Here is a 15,334-nt window from a genome sequence, read left to right as displayed (position 1 = left end):
AGAAATATAAGTACAGCACGTCCACAAGTTCTCTTCTATCCACAGCACATGTTACTTCTTTAAACACTGCAATAAATTGATTAAACATGATTTCCCTTTAACAAAGTCATGTAGCCTGTGCCTTGAATTTATCTAAGTGCCGTGTTATAATATCTTTAATAATAGTTTCTAACATTTCCCCAAAAGCTAACTGGCCGGTAGTTTCCTGTCACTCTCCCTTAATGAATAAAAGAGTTGCACTTGCTATCTTCCAATCTATTGGAAACTTCCCTGAATCTAGTGGATTTTGGAAAATTAAAACCAACGCAAAAATAAAATCTCATTTGCCATTTCTTTTAAGACCCTAGGATGAAGCCTATCAGGATCTGATGACTTGTCAGCCTGCAATTCAAACAATTTTCTAAATACAACTTCCTTGGTGATTGTTATTTTCCTCGCTTCCTTCCAATTCATGATTGCCACCATTTCTGGGATGTGACTCGTATCCCCTATCATGATGACCACAGCAAAATAACTGTTCAATTCATCTGCCAATACCTTACTTTCCATTATTTACTTTCAATAGGACCAATGCTCAATTCTTTAACTCTTTTCTTATTTAAATATCTATAGAAACTCTTACCAACTGTTTTTATATTTCTAGCTAGCTTTCTCCCATACTCTAATTTTCCCCTCCTTATTAATTTTTTAGTCATTCTTTGTTTGAAAAAAATATTCTGACCTGTCATTCGTCTTTGCGCAATTATGTGCTTTTTCTTTAAGTTTGATACTAACTTTAACTTTTTAGTTAACGACAGATAGGTCCTCCCTGTGGAATTTTTCTTTCTCGTTGAAATGTATCTATTCTGTACATTCTGAAATACCACCTTAAATGTCTGTCACTGCATCTCTATTTGTCTATCCCGTAACCATAAATTTCCAGTTCACTTTTTCTTGCTCTGCTTTCATGCTCTCATAATTTCCCTTATTTAAGTTTAAAATACTGGTCTTAGACCTACTGTTCTCTTAAACTGAATACAACTGTTCAGCGTGAAAGAAGAATGAACAGCAAAAGAATGAATGTTTGACTGCTTTACAATCATGCAAAGTAAGTTAAAAAAAGTCACTCAGATGGGATCAGTAGTGATATGGGAGGAAGTGATGGGTAAATATAAGCTCAGTGTCCGTCTTGTTATTTTTCTTTTCAAATAAGAATACATTTAGAGTACCCAGTTATTTTTCTTCCAAATAAGAGGCAACATAGAGTGGCCAATCCATCTAACCTGCACATCTTTGGGTTGTGGAGGTGAAACCTATGCAGACACGGGGAGAATGTGCAAACTCCACACAGACAGTGACCCAGGGCCAGGATTGAGCCCGGGTTCTCAGCACCGTAGGCAGCAGTGCTAACCACTGTGCTGCCGTGCCACCCCTCATTTTCGTCTTGTTAATGGAAAGATCTGAATGTCAGAGCTATGTTGCCTGAGAAGCACTTGAGTTGAATGTAAAGATGTCCTATTCTGAGAAAATTCTTATGGGACAGTGATTTAACTGAAAGGCTTTATTCTGCTGTAAATCTTTAGGTTGAACTTGAGAAAATGTCAAGTTTAATGGATTCAGGGTTTCTATGAAGCTGACATTTTTAAGAATTGATCAGCTTTCTTTACTTAGATATTTTCCTTATACATATACATGCATCTCCCCCACATGTCACAAACCTGCAGACAGCTCCCTTCCGTGGATCTATTTGGCATTTGCCATTGTTGAGACAATAGTTTGGTCTGAGGTTGCAGATGCTCTGGCAGGGCAGTCCGTCCACACTGACATAACCAGGGTGGCACACACACTCGGCTTCTTCTGTCTGCCTGTTGACGCGACACTCGGAGAATTCATTGCATGCCTGGAACTTACATGCGTCGGCTTGGTCAGCTGAAATGAGATTTCAGGTTAGTTCAACTCTTGGGAAAAATTTAAATGAATGAGCATGCTCACACATCATTGGTCACTACTCTGCTGGCTCCGGTCAACAACTCTTGTTGGATATATTCCTCATCAACATGAAGTAATACCCCTAACAGCCTCACACCTATATTCCCGCCATTGGTCACCCGGCATCCCCATCCTCAGTACTCACTGCCTTCCCATGCAAATTGGAAAGCAACAGAACCTTCAACAATTGTTAGCCAACCCTTGTCTCCAATATTTTTACAACTGATAAAAGCATTTAAAGAAGAATAGAAAAAAAATGGCAATTTATTTATTTTTTCTCCTGGGTTGGTCATTGCAGGATCACGAAGATGAATCTTCAATCCCTGCAGGCAATCCTTGAGGGCTGGTGACCCTTATATAGACACATTGAACTGGTATGTTTACATGCCTATAGATGTCTTTATTGTGATGACAACAGTGGTGGGAAATGAAAAACTTTGTATCTTTCTATTTCTATTTTGAGATTTAAAGTGGCCTTTATGCACACACAGGTCTTTATGGTAGGGACCGCCCAGACCAAATAGCCTCACTTCAACTTGATTTGACAGGTTTCCTTACCCTATTCTTTGACTGACGCTTTCTGTTAAACCGATTTGCCTTTGTTGCAACTGTGAAATTGACAGAAACGCCTGCCGTCTGCACATATGTAATTAAACGTGGAAACCCAGAATCTGCTGCCATCTCGGTTTCTTCAAAGGGAATGCTGTTGCAGTCCCCAAGACTGTAATCTTTAGAAATCTCTTGAACAGACACAACCTTCCCTTTCTGCAATATAATATCACTGCAGACAAAAATGCCTCAGAAGGTCGTGCGTTCCAAGATTTGTGGACTGGGTAAAGCTACTATATAAGGAGCTGAGGGCAAGTGTCCGCACAAATAACATCAGCTCGAGATACTTTTTTTAATTTAAAAAAAAATATATTTTTATTCTCCTTTTTCTCATTTTCTCCCACATTTACACCCATCAACAATAAACAATAATCAGCAAGATATGTCAGTCCCCATACTAACAACGATCCCATCTACCCACCAACCCCCAAACCTCAACCCACATGTTTCCATAAACAAATGACAAAAAGGAATCAGGGATTACCCGTAGTCACCCTTAATCTACACAGCCCCCCCCCCCCCCCCCCAACTAATGTTCGATGTTATCCAGTTCTTGAAAGTGCATAATAAATAGTGCCCATGACTTGTAGAACCCCTCCGAGCTTCCCCTCAGTTCGAACTTAACCTTCTCAAGGGTCAAGTATTCCAACAGGTCCCCCCGCCACGCCAGGGCACTGGGTGGAGAGGCTGCTCTCCATCCCAGCAGGATCTGCCTTTGGGCGATCAACGAGGCGAAGGCTATGATATCTGCCTCCGCTCCCGTTTCCAACCCTGGCTGATCCGACATCCCAAATATGGCCGCTCGAGATACTTTTAACAACAATAATATAATAATCGCTTATTGTCACATGTAGGCTTCAGTGAAGTTACTGTGAAAAGCCCCCAGTTACCACATTCCGGCGCCTGGTCGGGGAGGCTGGTACGGGAATTGAACCCGCGCTGCTGCTCTTGGTCTGCATTACAAGCCAGCTGTTTAGCCCACTGTGCTAAACCAGCCCATTTTCTCTCCACTGTGGGCTAGGCAGGGATGTCCTATGTCCACCCTGCTTTTGCACTCGCGATTGAGCCGTTGGCCATTTCTTAAGAAGTTTGGGGGTATGGAAAGGGATAGTGCGGAGGGGGATAGAGCATAGGGTGTCCTTATATGACGATGACTTGTTATTATACGTGTCGGAACCGAGTGTGTCAATAGGGGGAGTATTGGAGCTGCTTCGGGTGTTTGGGTCTTTCTCGGGGTACAAATTAAATCTAGATAAGAGTGAGTATTTTGTGGTGTCTTGACCGGGGGTGCAGGCAGGGGTGAGGGGGCTGCCATTCCATAAGGCAGTGACTCACTTTAGATACCTGGGGGTACAGGTTGCTCGGGCGTGGTGGGGGGGGGGCGGTGCTCTGTAGGTACAACATTTCTAGTTTGGTGGGGAGAGTGAAAGCTGATATGACAAGGTGGGATGGTCTCCCTCTGTCACTGGTGGGGCGGGTACAGGCGGTTAAAATGAACTTGTTGCCGCAATTTCTGTTTATTTTCCAATACCTGCCGATTTTCCTGCCAAAAGCATTTTTAGAGAGATTAAAGGAATGATTACCTCGTTCATATGGGGAGGGAAGATGGCCAGAGTTAGAAAGGTGCTGCCACAGAGGGGAAGGCAGGCAGGGGGCTTGGGTCTTCCGAACCTGATGTATTATTACTGGGCGGCGAATGTGGAGAAGGTGCGGAGCTGGGTCAGAGGGGTTGATTCCCAGTAGGTCAGAGTGGAGTGTGGTGTTGGGTTCTCTGGTGCACAGATGAGCCAACACAGTTGTATGTGGTACAACTCTATTTTATTTTAACTCTTATATACAGTTCGTTCTGGATACTCTGCATGTGCTGTCTCCCTGAGTGTGTCGTGTAGCAGGTCTGTCCTGGTCCTCGTCTCCAGCTAATACTGACCACCAGGTGTCGTGTTTGTGCTTTTATATCTTTCTGTGATTGGTTGTGGTGTTGTGTGTTCTGATTTGTCTGTTGGTGTGTCTATCATGATGTGTGTGTTTGAATATCATGACATCCCCCCTTTTTACAAAGATATGTGCCTACGTGGTTATAAATATAATCGTGTCGTGAGTGCATCTAAGAGTGTGTGTTGTGTACAGCATGTGTATATGACGTAACTATTTACATGGGGCGATGTCGGGTGCGTCTCACTAACAAGGTTGTACCATAACAAAACATGAATGCGAGAGAAAAAAAAACAACTTGAACAGTGGTCCGGTCAGACGATATCTGGAACAATAAACAACAACAGGTTATAATACAGAAGTGTTTGACTTTTTGAACGTATGAACAGCATTATAAGTCCAGTCTAATGGGTGACCGCCTCAAGAATAGGCTGGTCCTCAAGCCGGCTCAGCTGTGGAGATTTGGGTTCACACTGGTTCACCTTGGACTGTTGGAGGTGATGCTGCTGCCGAAGTCTCTACTTTTCCATTTGTTGTACTTCGTGCAGTGCTTGGTTTTTCATTCGTGCAAATATAACATTCAACATCTTTGTTAGTGTTGCCTTGGCTGTGGTTTGGTTCTGGTGGCGATGGAAGGGGCATGATCCGTGGCATCTCCACGAAGACATCCTTGGGAACCAGTGGAGGATCCGGCGTGTGCGTACGGTTCAGTTGCGAGCGTGGAAGGCGGCGCAAAGCTCGCTGATTGCGCCTACGCACCAATCCATCCGCCCTGCATGCCAGGAACAAGGTGGAGTCTTTTTTCTTTTTGTGTTTGTGGTGGACGGCATCTTGTAGCCGATGGGTCGTTGCCATCGAAGAAGCACCATCACTAATATCATGCAAGGCGATGACTGTGCCAGATGTGGAAGTTGGCCGAGACCGTGCACGCTGGTTCCGGCCACCTGCTGTGCCGGAAGGGCGACTCCGCAGAGAAACGTCGAAGCATGTCGCCTTGGAGAGAGAATTGTTGCTCACATCAACGTCTGGCGATGGCGCGAATTGGTGTGTCCATCTTGGACCGCCGGTGCTGGTCGCCACTGCCGACCCAGTGGGACTGCCACACGATCCATTCCCTGTCGCCGTGGCATCCGCCGTCACCCTGAGCATGCCATCACCGAGGCCGCGACACCGCCCGTCCGGAGCAAGGTCTGGCGTGCGCGAATCAGAGTCGGCGCTTGGCTGCTCCCCATCTGGAGCCCGGTCTGCCTTCCGTCGATGCTCCCCGTCCGGAGTCCCAACAGGTTCACTGGAGGCAGCCGAGATTCCCTGAAGCTGCACTTCTGGAGTCGGAACATGCAGGAATGCACCAACCAGTGGAGAGGCTCGAGCCATCGAGGGTGGAAGCGGTGCGCCGCCACCGCAGTCGTCAGTGGTCCCACCGTGATCGTCGAGTGCCTCGGTACGCACTAGGCGAGGTCTGTCACCTTGCACCTTTTGCATGGGAAGTGGGATGCTGTCGTCACTCGTCTCACATCCCGTGGATAGATCCTCATTAGCAGCTTGCTGTTCACTAGGGTTGGGTAAATTGTCAGAGTTTTCATCTGGTGGTGCACACCATGTCGGTGGACTGTCATTGTCTTGCCGTTGTCCTTCATTTGGGCTTTTCTTCTTTGGAATTTTAAATCTTCCCCCAGACATTACAGAACCTTGTTTATTACCCCCAAATTCTCCCATATGTATGGTCTCGAATATAGGATCCAATGTTTCTATCGACATTGTACTATTTTCCAAAGAACATTCCGTTTCACTTTTCTTCTCAGGTACCTCATATGTATCTTTGTCTAATGTACATGCCTTCATGGTCTCTGGGTCTGATTTTGCTGGGACTGGCATGGTCACAGTCTCTCTTTTACTGTTCTCAATTGCCCACATTATACTCCCCATACATAACTGCTTAATCACTGGGGTTAGTGTGGTACAATGGATAATCGGGTCGACCTTATCTGCATCTTCACCATTAGTGGAAAGCACACTTGGTTCACTTGAAACTGCTGCGGGTTTTAAATTCGTTATCTGGCTACTCGATGTCGGTGTCCTCAGGATTCTTGCTCCAATGTTCTGCTCATTTATCAGTGGAGTGTGTATAGGTTCAATGCAATTAATGTTCCCCTCAAGGTTTGAAGAGTCATTACTGACTAACTGCTGGTCTCCGAAGTTGGGACTTTGCGGCGTTGTGTTGAAGGGAGACATTTGTCCCTGCTGTAGATATGATTCAGGTTGTGTTATTTCCATTACCTGAGGATCAATGTCATGTCCATTTTTTCGATCCGTACTAAAACACTGGCAATTCTCAGTCTGCTCCTTGCAAGTTAAACATTCAATTAATTTCTTTAGCCAATCCTCAGCATCCTTCTGTGACAGTTGGGCTTGAACAGTCTTCAGCGCTGTGCCCTTCATTGTAGCATGAGAGACCGTCATGGTCATGCTGCTGTGTAGTGGAGCATGGTAGGCTGTTATAGCCTTCTTGCTGTTCACGTGAGCATGGCAGACTTGCATCGTCTGCCGCTGGTTGGTCAGGAGAGGTTGCTAGACCCTCATGGTCTTGTTCCTGCAAGGACCGCACATTGGAGTCTTGCGTTGCTTCTATTGTGGAGGCTGTCCACGAGCTCTCTGTGGAGGCTTGTGACACTGGAGTCACTTCTTGTTCGTGCAAGGACTGCGCTCTGGAGTCTTGTGTTGCTTCTATCGTGGAGGCTGTCCACGAGCTCTCTGTGGAGGCTTGTGACACTGGAGTCACTTCTTGTTCGTGCAAGGACTGCGCTCTGGAGTCTTGCGTTTCTGCAAATGTGGAGTCTGTCCACGAGCTTGCTGTGGAGGCTTGTGACTCTGGAGTCACTTCTGGTTCATGCGAGGACTGCACTCTGGAGTCTTGCATGTCTTCTTTCATAGAGTCGGGAACGTTGAGCGGGACGTGGACCACGCTCTGTGTGGCAGCAGGGCGCTCTCCGTGTGCTTGCCCCGCTCCCTGTCTGTTAATGTCAGGCTGCAGCATCATCCGGCACTGATAAGTTGGGACGTCATATCTGCTGGATTGAAGATCCTCAAATCCGAAAAATGAATCCGCATCTGCGTCGGATTCAATGTGGGGGCCGCCAATGTGCAACACGAAAGGTTCGTCCGAGTCATAGTCGTATAGGACCACGGAGCTATCATTGGGCTCGCGAGGTCCGGAAACACTGTAAAGATTGTCATTGAAGTATTCGAGGTCGGAATCATCGGCTTGTGCGTAGGTAACTGCTTGTCGGAGGGTTCTTCGGAGGTCAAATTCATCTCCTGGGTCAATTTGCGGCAATGTGCTGTCATTCCAGGTGAGGGACGGTTGTTTTACAGCTTTAACAGATTTTTATTTTTTTGATTTGGGACGTTTCCCTTTTAAATTGGATTAGGGTCGTTTCCCCTTTAAATTGGTTCGGTCTGGGGCCTCTGACATCCTGACGCTCGGTATGTAGCACATAGGAAGCGACTGCGCATGCTCAGATCGCTGTTCCTTTACCGATGGCCGTTTTCTTGACTGCGCATGCTCAGCATCTCGCGCATGCGCAAACGAAACTTCCGGCTCTGCGCACTGCTCGCGCAACTGTGCTAGCGTGATACCTTTAGCAAGATGGCCGCCGATCTCGACCCAGCCCTCTCTCAGGCCCGGGATTTCGGCCTCTGGGAATTCGGGCTCCGGGATCCCGGCCACGAGGTGAGTACAGCCGCTTTTCTTACCTTTACTTGCCGATTGGATTGCGTTTTCTTCACAGTACTTGGAGAATTTGCCCAGGACTGCCTGGTAGTCGTACCTTTGCTGCCTCCTGAAGAACCTGAACCTTGTGAATATTTCTCTTGCCCTTGCACCGGCGATGGTGAGGAGAAATTCAATTTTTTCGCTATCATCCAGGTCTTGGAGTTCAGCTGCCACCAGGAACAATTCGAACACTTGCCGGAATCGCCGCCAGTTTCCGCGGAGATCGCCGTGGCACTGGAGCGGCTGCGGAACCGGGAGCTCTATCATTTTGCCTGGGCACTGCTGGTTGTCTCTGTACACTGAGGTATGCCGGCAGGTATCGATCCACTCCTGTACCATGTGGTGTTGGGTTCTCTGGTGCACAGATGAGCCAACACAGTTGTATTTGGTACAACTCTATTTTATTTTAACTCTTATATACAGTTCGTTCTGGATACTCTGCACGTGCTGTCTCCCTGAGTGTGTCGTGTAGCAGGTCTGTCCTGGTCCTCGTCTCCAGCTAATACTGACCACCAGGTGTCGTGTTTGTGCTTTTATATCTTTCTGTGATTGGTTGTGGTGTTGTGTGTTCTGACTTGTCTGTTGGTGTGTCTATCATGATATGTGTGTTTGAATATCATGACATGGAGGAGAGTTTGTGCAGGGGGTCGGGATTGAAAGCACTAGCAACAGCGTCGCTCCCGATGGCCCCGAGGAAATACCCTGGGAGTCCAGTAATAATAGCTTCATTGAGAATTTGGGGGCAGTTTTGCCAACACTTTGGGTTGGGGCAGGTCAAGGGAAATGCCGATTCGGGGGAACCACAGATTTGAGCCAGGGAAGTGGGATGAAAATTTTCAGAAATGGGAGGAGAAGCTGATTAAGACACTAAAAGATTTGTTTCTTGGGGGTCGGTTTGCAGGATTGAAGGAGCTGGAAGCGAAGTATGGGCTGGAGCAGGGGGAATAGGTTAGATTATTGCAGGTTCTAGATTTTGCCAGGAAGGAGATACAGAGCTTCCCGGTGGAGCCGGCCTCCACTTTGCTGGAGGAGGGGCTGACGATGGGGGGACACGAGAAGGGGGTAGTGTCGGCGGTTTACGGGGCTATTTTGGAAGAGGAGAAGGCACCACTGGAAGGGATCAAGGCAAAGTGGGAGGAAGAGTTGGGAGAGGGTATGGAGGAGGGGTTCTGGTGTGATGTGCTCCAGAAGTGAATGCCTCCAACTCATGTGCGAGGTTGGGGCTGGTACAGCTGAAGCTGGTATATAGGGCACACCTCACAAGGGCGAGGTTGAGCCGGCTCTTTGAGGGGGTAGAAGATGTGTCTGAACGTTGCGGGGGTGGGCCCCACAAATCACATTCATATGTTTTGGTCCTGTCCAAAGCTGGAGGTTTACTGGAAGGAGGTTTTTAGGGTAATCTCTAAAGTGGTGCACGTGAAACTGGACCTGGGCCCTCGGGAGGCCATGTTCGGGGTTTCGGATCGGCCGGGGTTGGAAATGGGTGCAGAGGCAGATGTTGTAGCCTTCGCCTCATTGATCGCCCGAAGGCGGATCCTGATGGGTTGGAGGGCAGCCTCTCCATCCTGTGCCCTGGCATGGAGGGGGGACCTGTTGGGATTCTTGATTCGTGAGAAGGTTAAGTTTCAACTGAGGGGAAGGATGGAGGGGTTCTACAATTCTTGGGTGTTATTCATTATGCACATTCAGTAATTGGATAATATTGAATATTAGTGGGGGGGGGGGGTTGGGAGAGTTGGGGGAGGGGGACTGTATGTGTTAATGGTGACTATGGGACTTCCGAATGTGACGATGCGGAGCTAAGCCGCACATTTCGGAAGCTCCCGCGATAACGGACCTTTGGGCTCTCCAGAGGAGCCCCAACGGAACCTTTTTGATTTAATCCCGTGTGGGAAGGTGAAGTAAGGTCCCCCCTTACGTTGTATGGCCGAGATTAGTGGTGGTGCGGCAGAAAAAGTGGCTCTGGAGCAGTGGCAAAAACGAAGGGGAAAAAGCAAGATGGCGGAGGGCGGAGATCGAGCAGCATGGGGGCCGGACCAGCAGGAGTTTCTCAGGCGCTGTGTGGAGGAGCTTAAAAAGGAGGTGCTGGCGCCGATGCTGTTGGCGATCGAGGGGATGAAGGAGACCCAGAAGGCCCAGGCGGTGGAGCTTCGCGAGGTGAGAGATAAAACTAATGAGAACGAGGACGAGATCCTGGGCCTGGCGATAAAAATGGAGGCGCACGAGGCGGTGCACAGGAGGTCGGCCGAGAGAATCGAGGTCCTGGAGAACAGGTCGAGGAGGAAGAATCTCCGGATTCTGGGTCTCCCCGAAGGAGTGGAGGGAGCTGATGCCGGGGCGTATGTGAGTACGATGCTCGATGCGCTGATGGGTGCGGAGGCCCCTCCGACCCCCCTGGAGCTGGAAGGGGCTCACCGGGTCCTGGCGAGGAGACCCAAGGCTGATGAGCCGCCAAGGGTGATAGTGGCAAGGTTCCATCGCTTCGCGGACAAAGAAAACGTGCTGAGATGGGCCAAGAAGGTGCGGAGCAGCAGATGGGAGAATGCGGTGATCCGGGTTTACCAGGATTGGAGCGCGGAGGTGGCAAGGAGGAGAGCTGGCTTCAACCGGGCCAAGGCGGTGCTGCACAAAAAAAGAGTCAGGTTCAGCATGCTGCAGCCTGCTTGACTGTGGGTCACTTATCAGGACTGACACCATTATTTTGAAACGCCAGAAGAGGCTTGGAACTTTATTCAAACGGAAAAATTGGACTCGAACTGAGGGGATGTGGTTGTGGGGGGAGATGTTGGTTGTATACGGGATTGTAAATATGGGCAAAGAATACTTCATGGGTGGGATGATGGATGGGGATGTGGGTAGAGTTCTGGTTAAAATTCCTTTTTTTTTCATTTCTGTAGACGAGATGATGGGGAATGTGGGCGTCGGTGCTGGAGGGAGGCAAGACCCGGGGATGAGGGAACTGGGATAATGGCCGCAACAGGAGCTGCGCCACAGGGGGCGGGGCTGGCTCAGGAAAGCGCGGGCTTTTTCCCGCGCTAAAGGGGGGGGGTGGAGGAAGGTAAGGAGGAGGAGAGATTCCCACACGGGGAGATCAACGGAAGGCGGGGGAAGCTGGGGTCAGCAGAAGTCAGCTGACTCACGGAAGTAATATGGGGGGAGCAAAAGTGCTAGATGCGGATCTAGCGGGAAGGGGGGGAGGGAAGGGGGGGACATTAGGGTTGCTGCTGCACTGTCCGAGTTGGAACTGAAAATGGAAGAGGTGGTCGGGGCGGGGGTTCTCCGCCTGGGGGATTGGAGGGTGCGGGAGGCGCGAGCACGGGACTGGCCTAAGATAGGAGATGGCTAGTTGGCGGGGGGGGGGGGGGGGGGGGGGGTAGCCCCCCCAATCCTGCTGATCACGTGGAATGTGAGAGGCCTAAATGGGCCGGTTAAGAGGGCCCGAGTGTTCGCGCAGCTAAAGGGACTGAAGGCAGACGTGGTCATGCTTCAGGAGACACATCTGAAGGTGGCAGATCAGGTCAGGTTAAGGAAGGGATGGGTAGGACAGGTGTTCCATTCGGGGCTGGATGCGAAGAATAGAGGGGTGGCAATACTGGTGGGGAAGCGGGTGTCGTTTGAGGCCAAGAATATAGTAGCGGACAATGGAGGCCGATACGTGATGGTGAGCGGTAGGTTGCAGGGGACGGAGGTGGTACTGGTGAATGTATATACCCCGAACTGGGACGATGCTGGATTCATGAAACGGATGTTGGGGCGTATCCTAGACTTGGAGGTAGGGAGCTTGATAATGGGTGGGGATTTTAACACGGTGCTGGACCCAGCATTAGATCGATCCAGATCTAGGATGGGGAAGAGGCCGGCTGCGGCCAAGGTGCTTAGGGGGTTTATGGATCAGATGGGGGGAGTAGATCCGTGGAGATTTGCCAGGCCTTTGGCCAGAGAATTTTCTTTTTTCTCCCACGTACATAAGGCCTACTCCCGGATAGATTTTTTTGTTCTGAGCAGGGCATTGATCCCGACAATGGAGGGAATGGAGTATTCGGCCATAGCCGTTTTGGACCATGCCCCGCACTGGGTGGAACTGGAGCTGGGAGAGGAGAGGGACCAACGCCCGTTGTGGAGGTTGGATGTGGGACTGCTGGCAGACGAGGAAGTGTGTGGGAGGGTGCGGGGGTGCCTCGAAAGGTATCTGGAGGCCAACGACAACAGGGAGGTGCAGGTGGGAGTAGTATGGGAGGCGCTGAAGGCGATGGTCAGGGGAGAGTTAATCTCCATCAGGGCTCATAGGGTGAAGAGAGAGGGCAGGGAAAGGGAGAGGTTAGTGGGGGAGATTTTAAGAGTGGACAGGAGATACGCAGAGGCTCCTGATGAGGGACTACTCAGGGAGAGACGAAGTCTCCAGACGGAGTTCGACCTGTTGACCACAGGGAAGGCAGAGGCACAGTGGAGGAAGGCACAGGGGGCGATATATGAATATGGGGAGAAGGCGTGCCGGATGCTGGCACATGAACTCCGTAAGAAGATGGCAGCGAGGGAAATAGGTGGCGTCAAGGATGGTAGGCGAACTACGGTGCGGAGTGCGGTGAAAGTGAATGAGGCATTCAAGGCCTTTTACGAGGAGCTGTATAGGTTCCAGCCCCCAGGGGAAAAGAGGGGATGCGACGATTCATGGACCAACTGAGGTTCCCGAGGGTGGAGGAGCAGCAGGTGGCTGGTTTGGGGGCGCCAATTGGGGTGGAGGAGCTGATTAAAGGACTGGGGAGCATGCAGGCAGGGAAGGCCCCGGGGCCGGATGGGTTCCTGGTGGAGTTTTATAGGAAGTATGTAGATCTGTTAGCTCCGTTGCTGGTAAAGACCTTTAATGAAGCAAGGGAGAGGGGGGACCCTGTCCCCGACAATGTCGGAGGCGACGATCTCTTTGATCTTGAAGCGGGATAAGGTCCCACTGCAATGTGGGTCGTATAGACCGATCTCGCTCCTCAACGTAGATGCTAAGTTGCTGGCAAAAATGTTGGCTACGAGGATTGTGGACTGTGTCCCGAGGGTGATTCACGAGGACCAGACGGGATTTGTAAAGGGCAGGCAGCTAAATACTAATGTGCAAAGGTTCCTAAATGTGATAATGATGCCATCGGTGGAGGGAGAGGCGGAGATAGTGGCAGCCATGGACGCGGAGAAGGCCTTTGACCGAGTAGAGTGGGAGTATCTCTGGGAAGTGTTGAGGAGGTTTGGGTTTGGGGAAGGGTTTATTAGTTGGGTTAAGCTCCTGTATAGAGCCCCGGTGGCGAGTGTGGTCACGAACCGGCGGAGGTCGGAGTATTTCCGGCTGTATCGAGGGACGAGGCAGGGGTGGGTGCCCCCTGTCCCCTCTGCTGTTTGCATTAGCAATTGAACCTTTGGCCATGGCATTGAGGGAGTCGGGGAAATGGAAGGGGGTGGTTTGAGGGGGAGAGGAACATCGAGTGTCGCTGTACGCAGATGACCAGTTGCTGTATGTGGCGGATCCAGTGGAGGGGATGGTTGAGGTCATGCAGATCCTAAGGGAGTTTGGAGACTTTTCGGGCTAAAAGCTCAACGTGGGAAAGAGTGAGCTCTTTGTGGTGCATCCGGGAGATCAGGGAAGAGGGATAGACGACCTACCGTTGAGGAGGGCTGAAAGGAGCTTTCGATACTTGGGGATTCAGGTAGCTAGGAGCTGGGGGGCACTGCACAAAATTAATTTGACGCGGCTGGTGGAACAGATGGAGGAGGATTTTAAAAGGTGTGACATGTTGCCACCCTCGCTGGCGGGCAGGGTACAGTCGATTAAAATGGTGGTCCTCCCGAGGTTTCTTTTTGTATTCCAGTGCCTCCCAATTATGATTACCAAGGCCTTCTTTAAGAGGGTGAGCATGGGCATTATGGGATTTGTGTGGACGAGCAAGACCCCGAGGGTAAGGAGGGGGTTCCTGGAGCGTTGCAGAGATAGAGGAGGGTTGGCGTTGCCGAATTTGGGTGGCTACTACTGGGCAGCCAACGTGGCGATGATCCGTAAGTGGGTGATGGAGGGAGAGGGGGCGGCATGGAAGAGGTTGGAGATGGCGTCCGGCAAAGGAACGAGTCTGGGGGCGCTGGTGACGGCACCGCTGCCGCTCTCGCCGACAAGGTACACCACGAGCCCGGTGGTGGCGGCAACGCTAAAGATCTGGGGGCAGTGGAGACGGCACAGGGGTGCGACGGGAGCCTCGGTGTGGTCCCCAATCAGAGATAACCGTCGGTTTGTCCCAGGAAGGATGGATGGGGGGTTTCAGAGCTGGCATCGGGCTGTCTGTGTGAATTCATCACATTGATGATATCACTGTTGCTGGATACATGGAGATCCCCTCGACTTGGTACCAGAATCAAACTAGCATCAGGAAAGGTGAAATACATGCCAGAAAGATCACTGGATCTTTGCGGACACATGTCTTTGAGGTCAGCAGGGAGTGCTATCACTTTATGGCTGACCGTAAGCTCCAGGCTATAAACGTTTAAAGGTCATTTATTATTCTATAGTATGAGAAAAGTTACATTCATTCTGTTTGCCTTCTCCAAATTTTTGACTCCTTTTAAACTTCAGACTCTCAGCAGAGACCAAGTAGAATTCATAGTTGCTCATTTACCTGGTTCCACATCAAGAGAATATTTGTCGATTTCCAGGTTATTTTTTTGGGCAGCTGCATTACAGAAGTCTTCCAGGACGCAGTAGACAGCTTGGGTGACATTGTATGGCACAAACTTGGCAAACCTCATCTTACTGTTCACTACAATGCTGCCATTTCGGAAGTTCAAAATCTCCAACTGCCGAAATCCAGTCAGATTGGTCTGCAAGTATGGAAGCAACTATAAAGAGAAAGAAAAGTCATTACCTTCAAATAATTCTAACCCCTCTCCAGTGAACTAGAACTGCTGCAGGAAAAATGACCATTTTAAATGTCAGCCAATGCATGGAGCCTATGTGTCAAAATCAGGACATGCCCAGCAGGGTTTGAAATTGCAGCTTAGTCTATCTGGCCAGTGAGCAAGAGCAGGGAT

At 49.8% G+C, this 15,334-nt stretch overlaps 1 protein-coding gene across 3 annotated transcripts in view; it reads right to left on the bottom strand.

Moving 5' to 3' along the window:
- LOC140419383 (interphotoreceptor matrix proteoglycan 1-like) overlaps positions 1–15,334 on the bottom strand; it is a 226,334-nt gene that overhangs the window by 35,036 nt on the left and 175,964 nt on the right. For all 3 annotated transcript variants that reach the window (XM_072503256.1, XM_072503260.1, XM_072503269.1), the window contains exons 13-14: positions 14,923–15,142; positions 1,698–1,908 (exon numbers count right to left, since the gene is read on the bottom strand). In XM_072503256.1, coding sequence (XP_072359357.1) covers positions 1,698–1,908; positions 14,923–15,142 — 431 coding nt within the window. The remainder of the gene's footprint in view (positions 1–1,697; positions 1,909–14,922; positions 15,143–15,334) is intronic.

Source organism: Scyliorhinus torazame, chromosome 1 (genome assembly GCF_047496885.1).
Source record: "Scyliorhinus torazame isolate Kashiwa2021f chromosome 1, sScyTor2.1, whole genome shotgun sequence".
Classification (NCBI taxonomy): domain Eukaryota; kingdom Metazoa; phylum Chordata; class Chondrichthyes; order Carcharhiniformes; family Scyliorhinidae; genus Scyliorhinus; species Scyliorhinus torazame.
The sequence above is the reverse complement of the archived record's forward strand: the minus strand, read 5'-3'. Positions and strand labels throughout refer to the sequence as shown.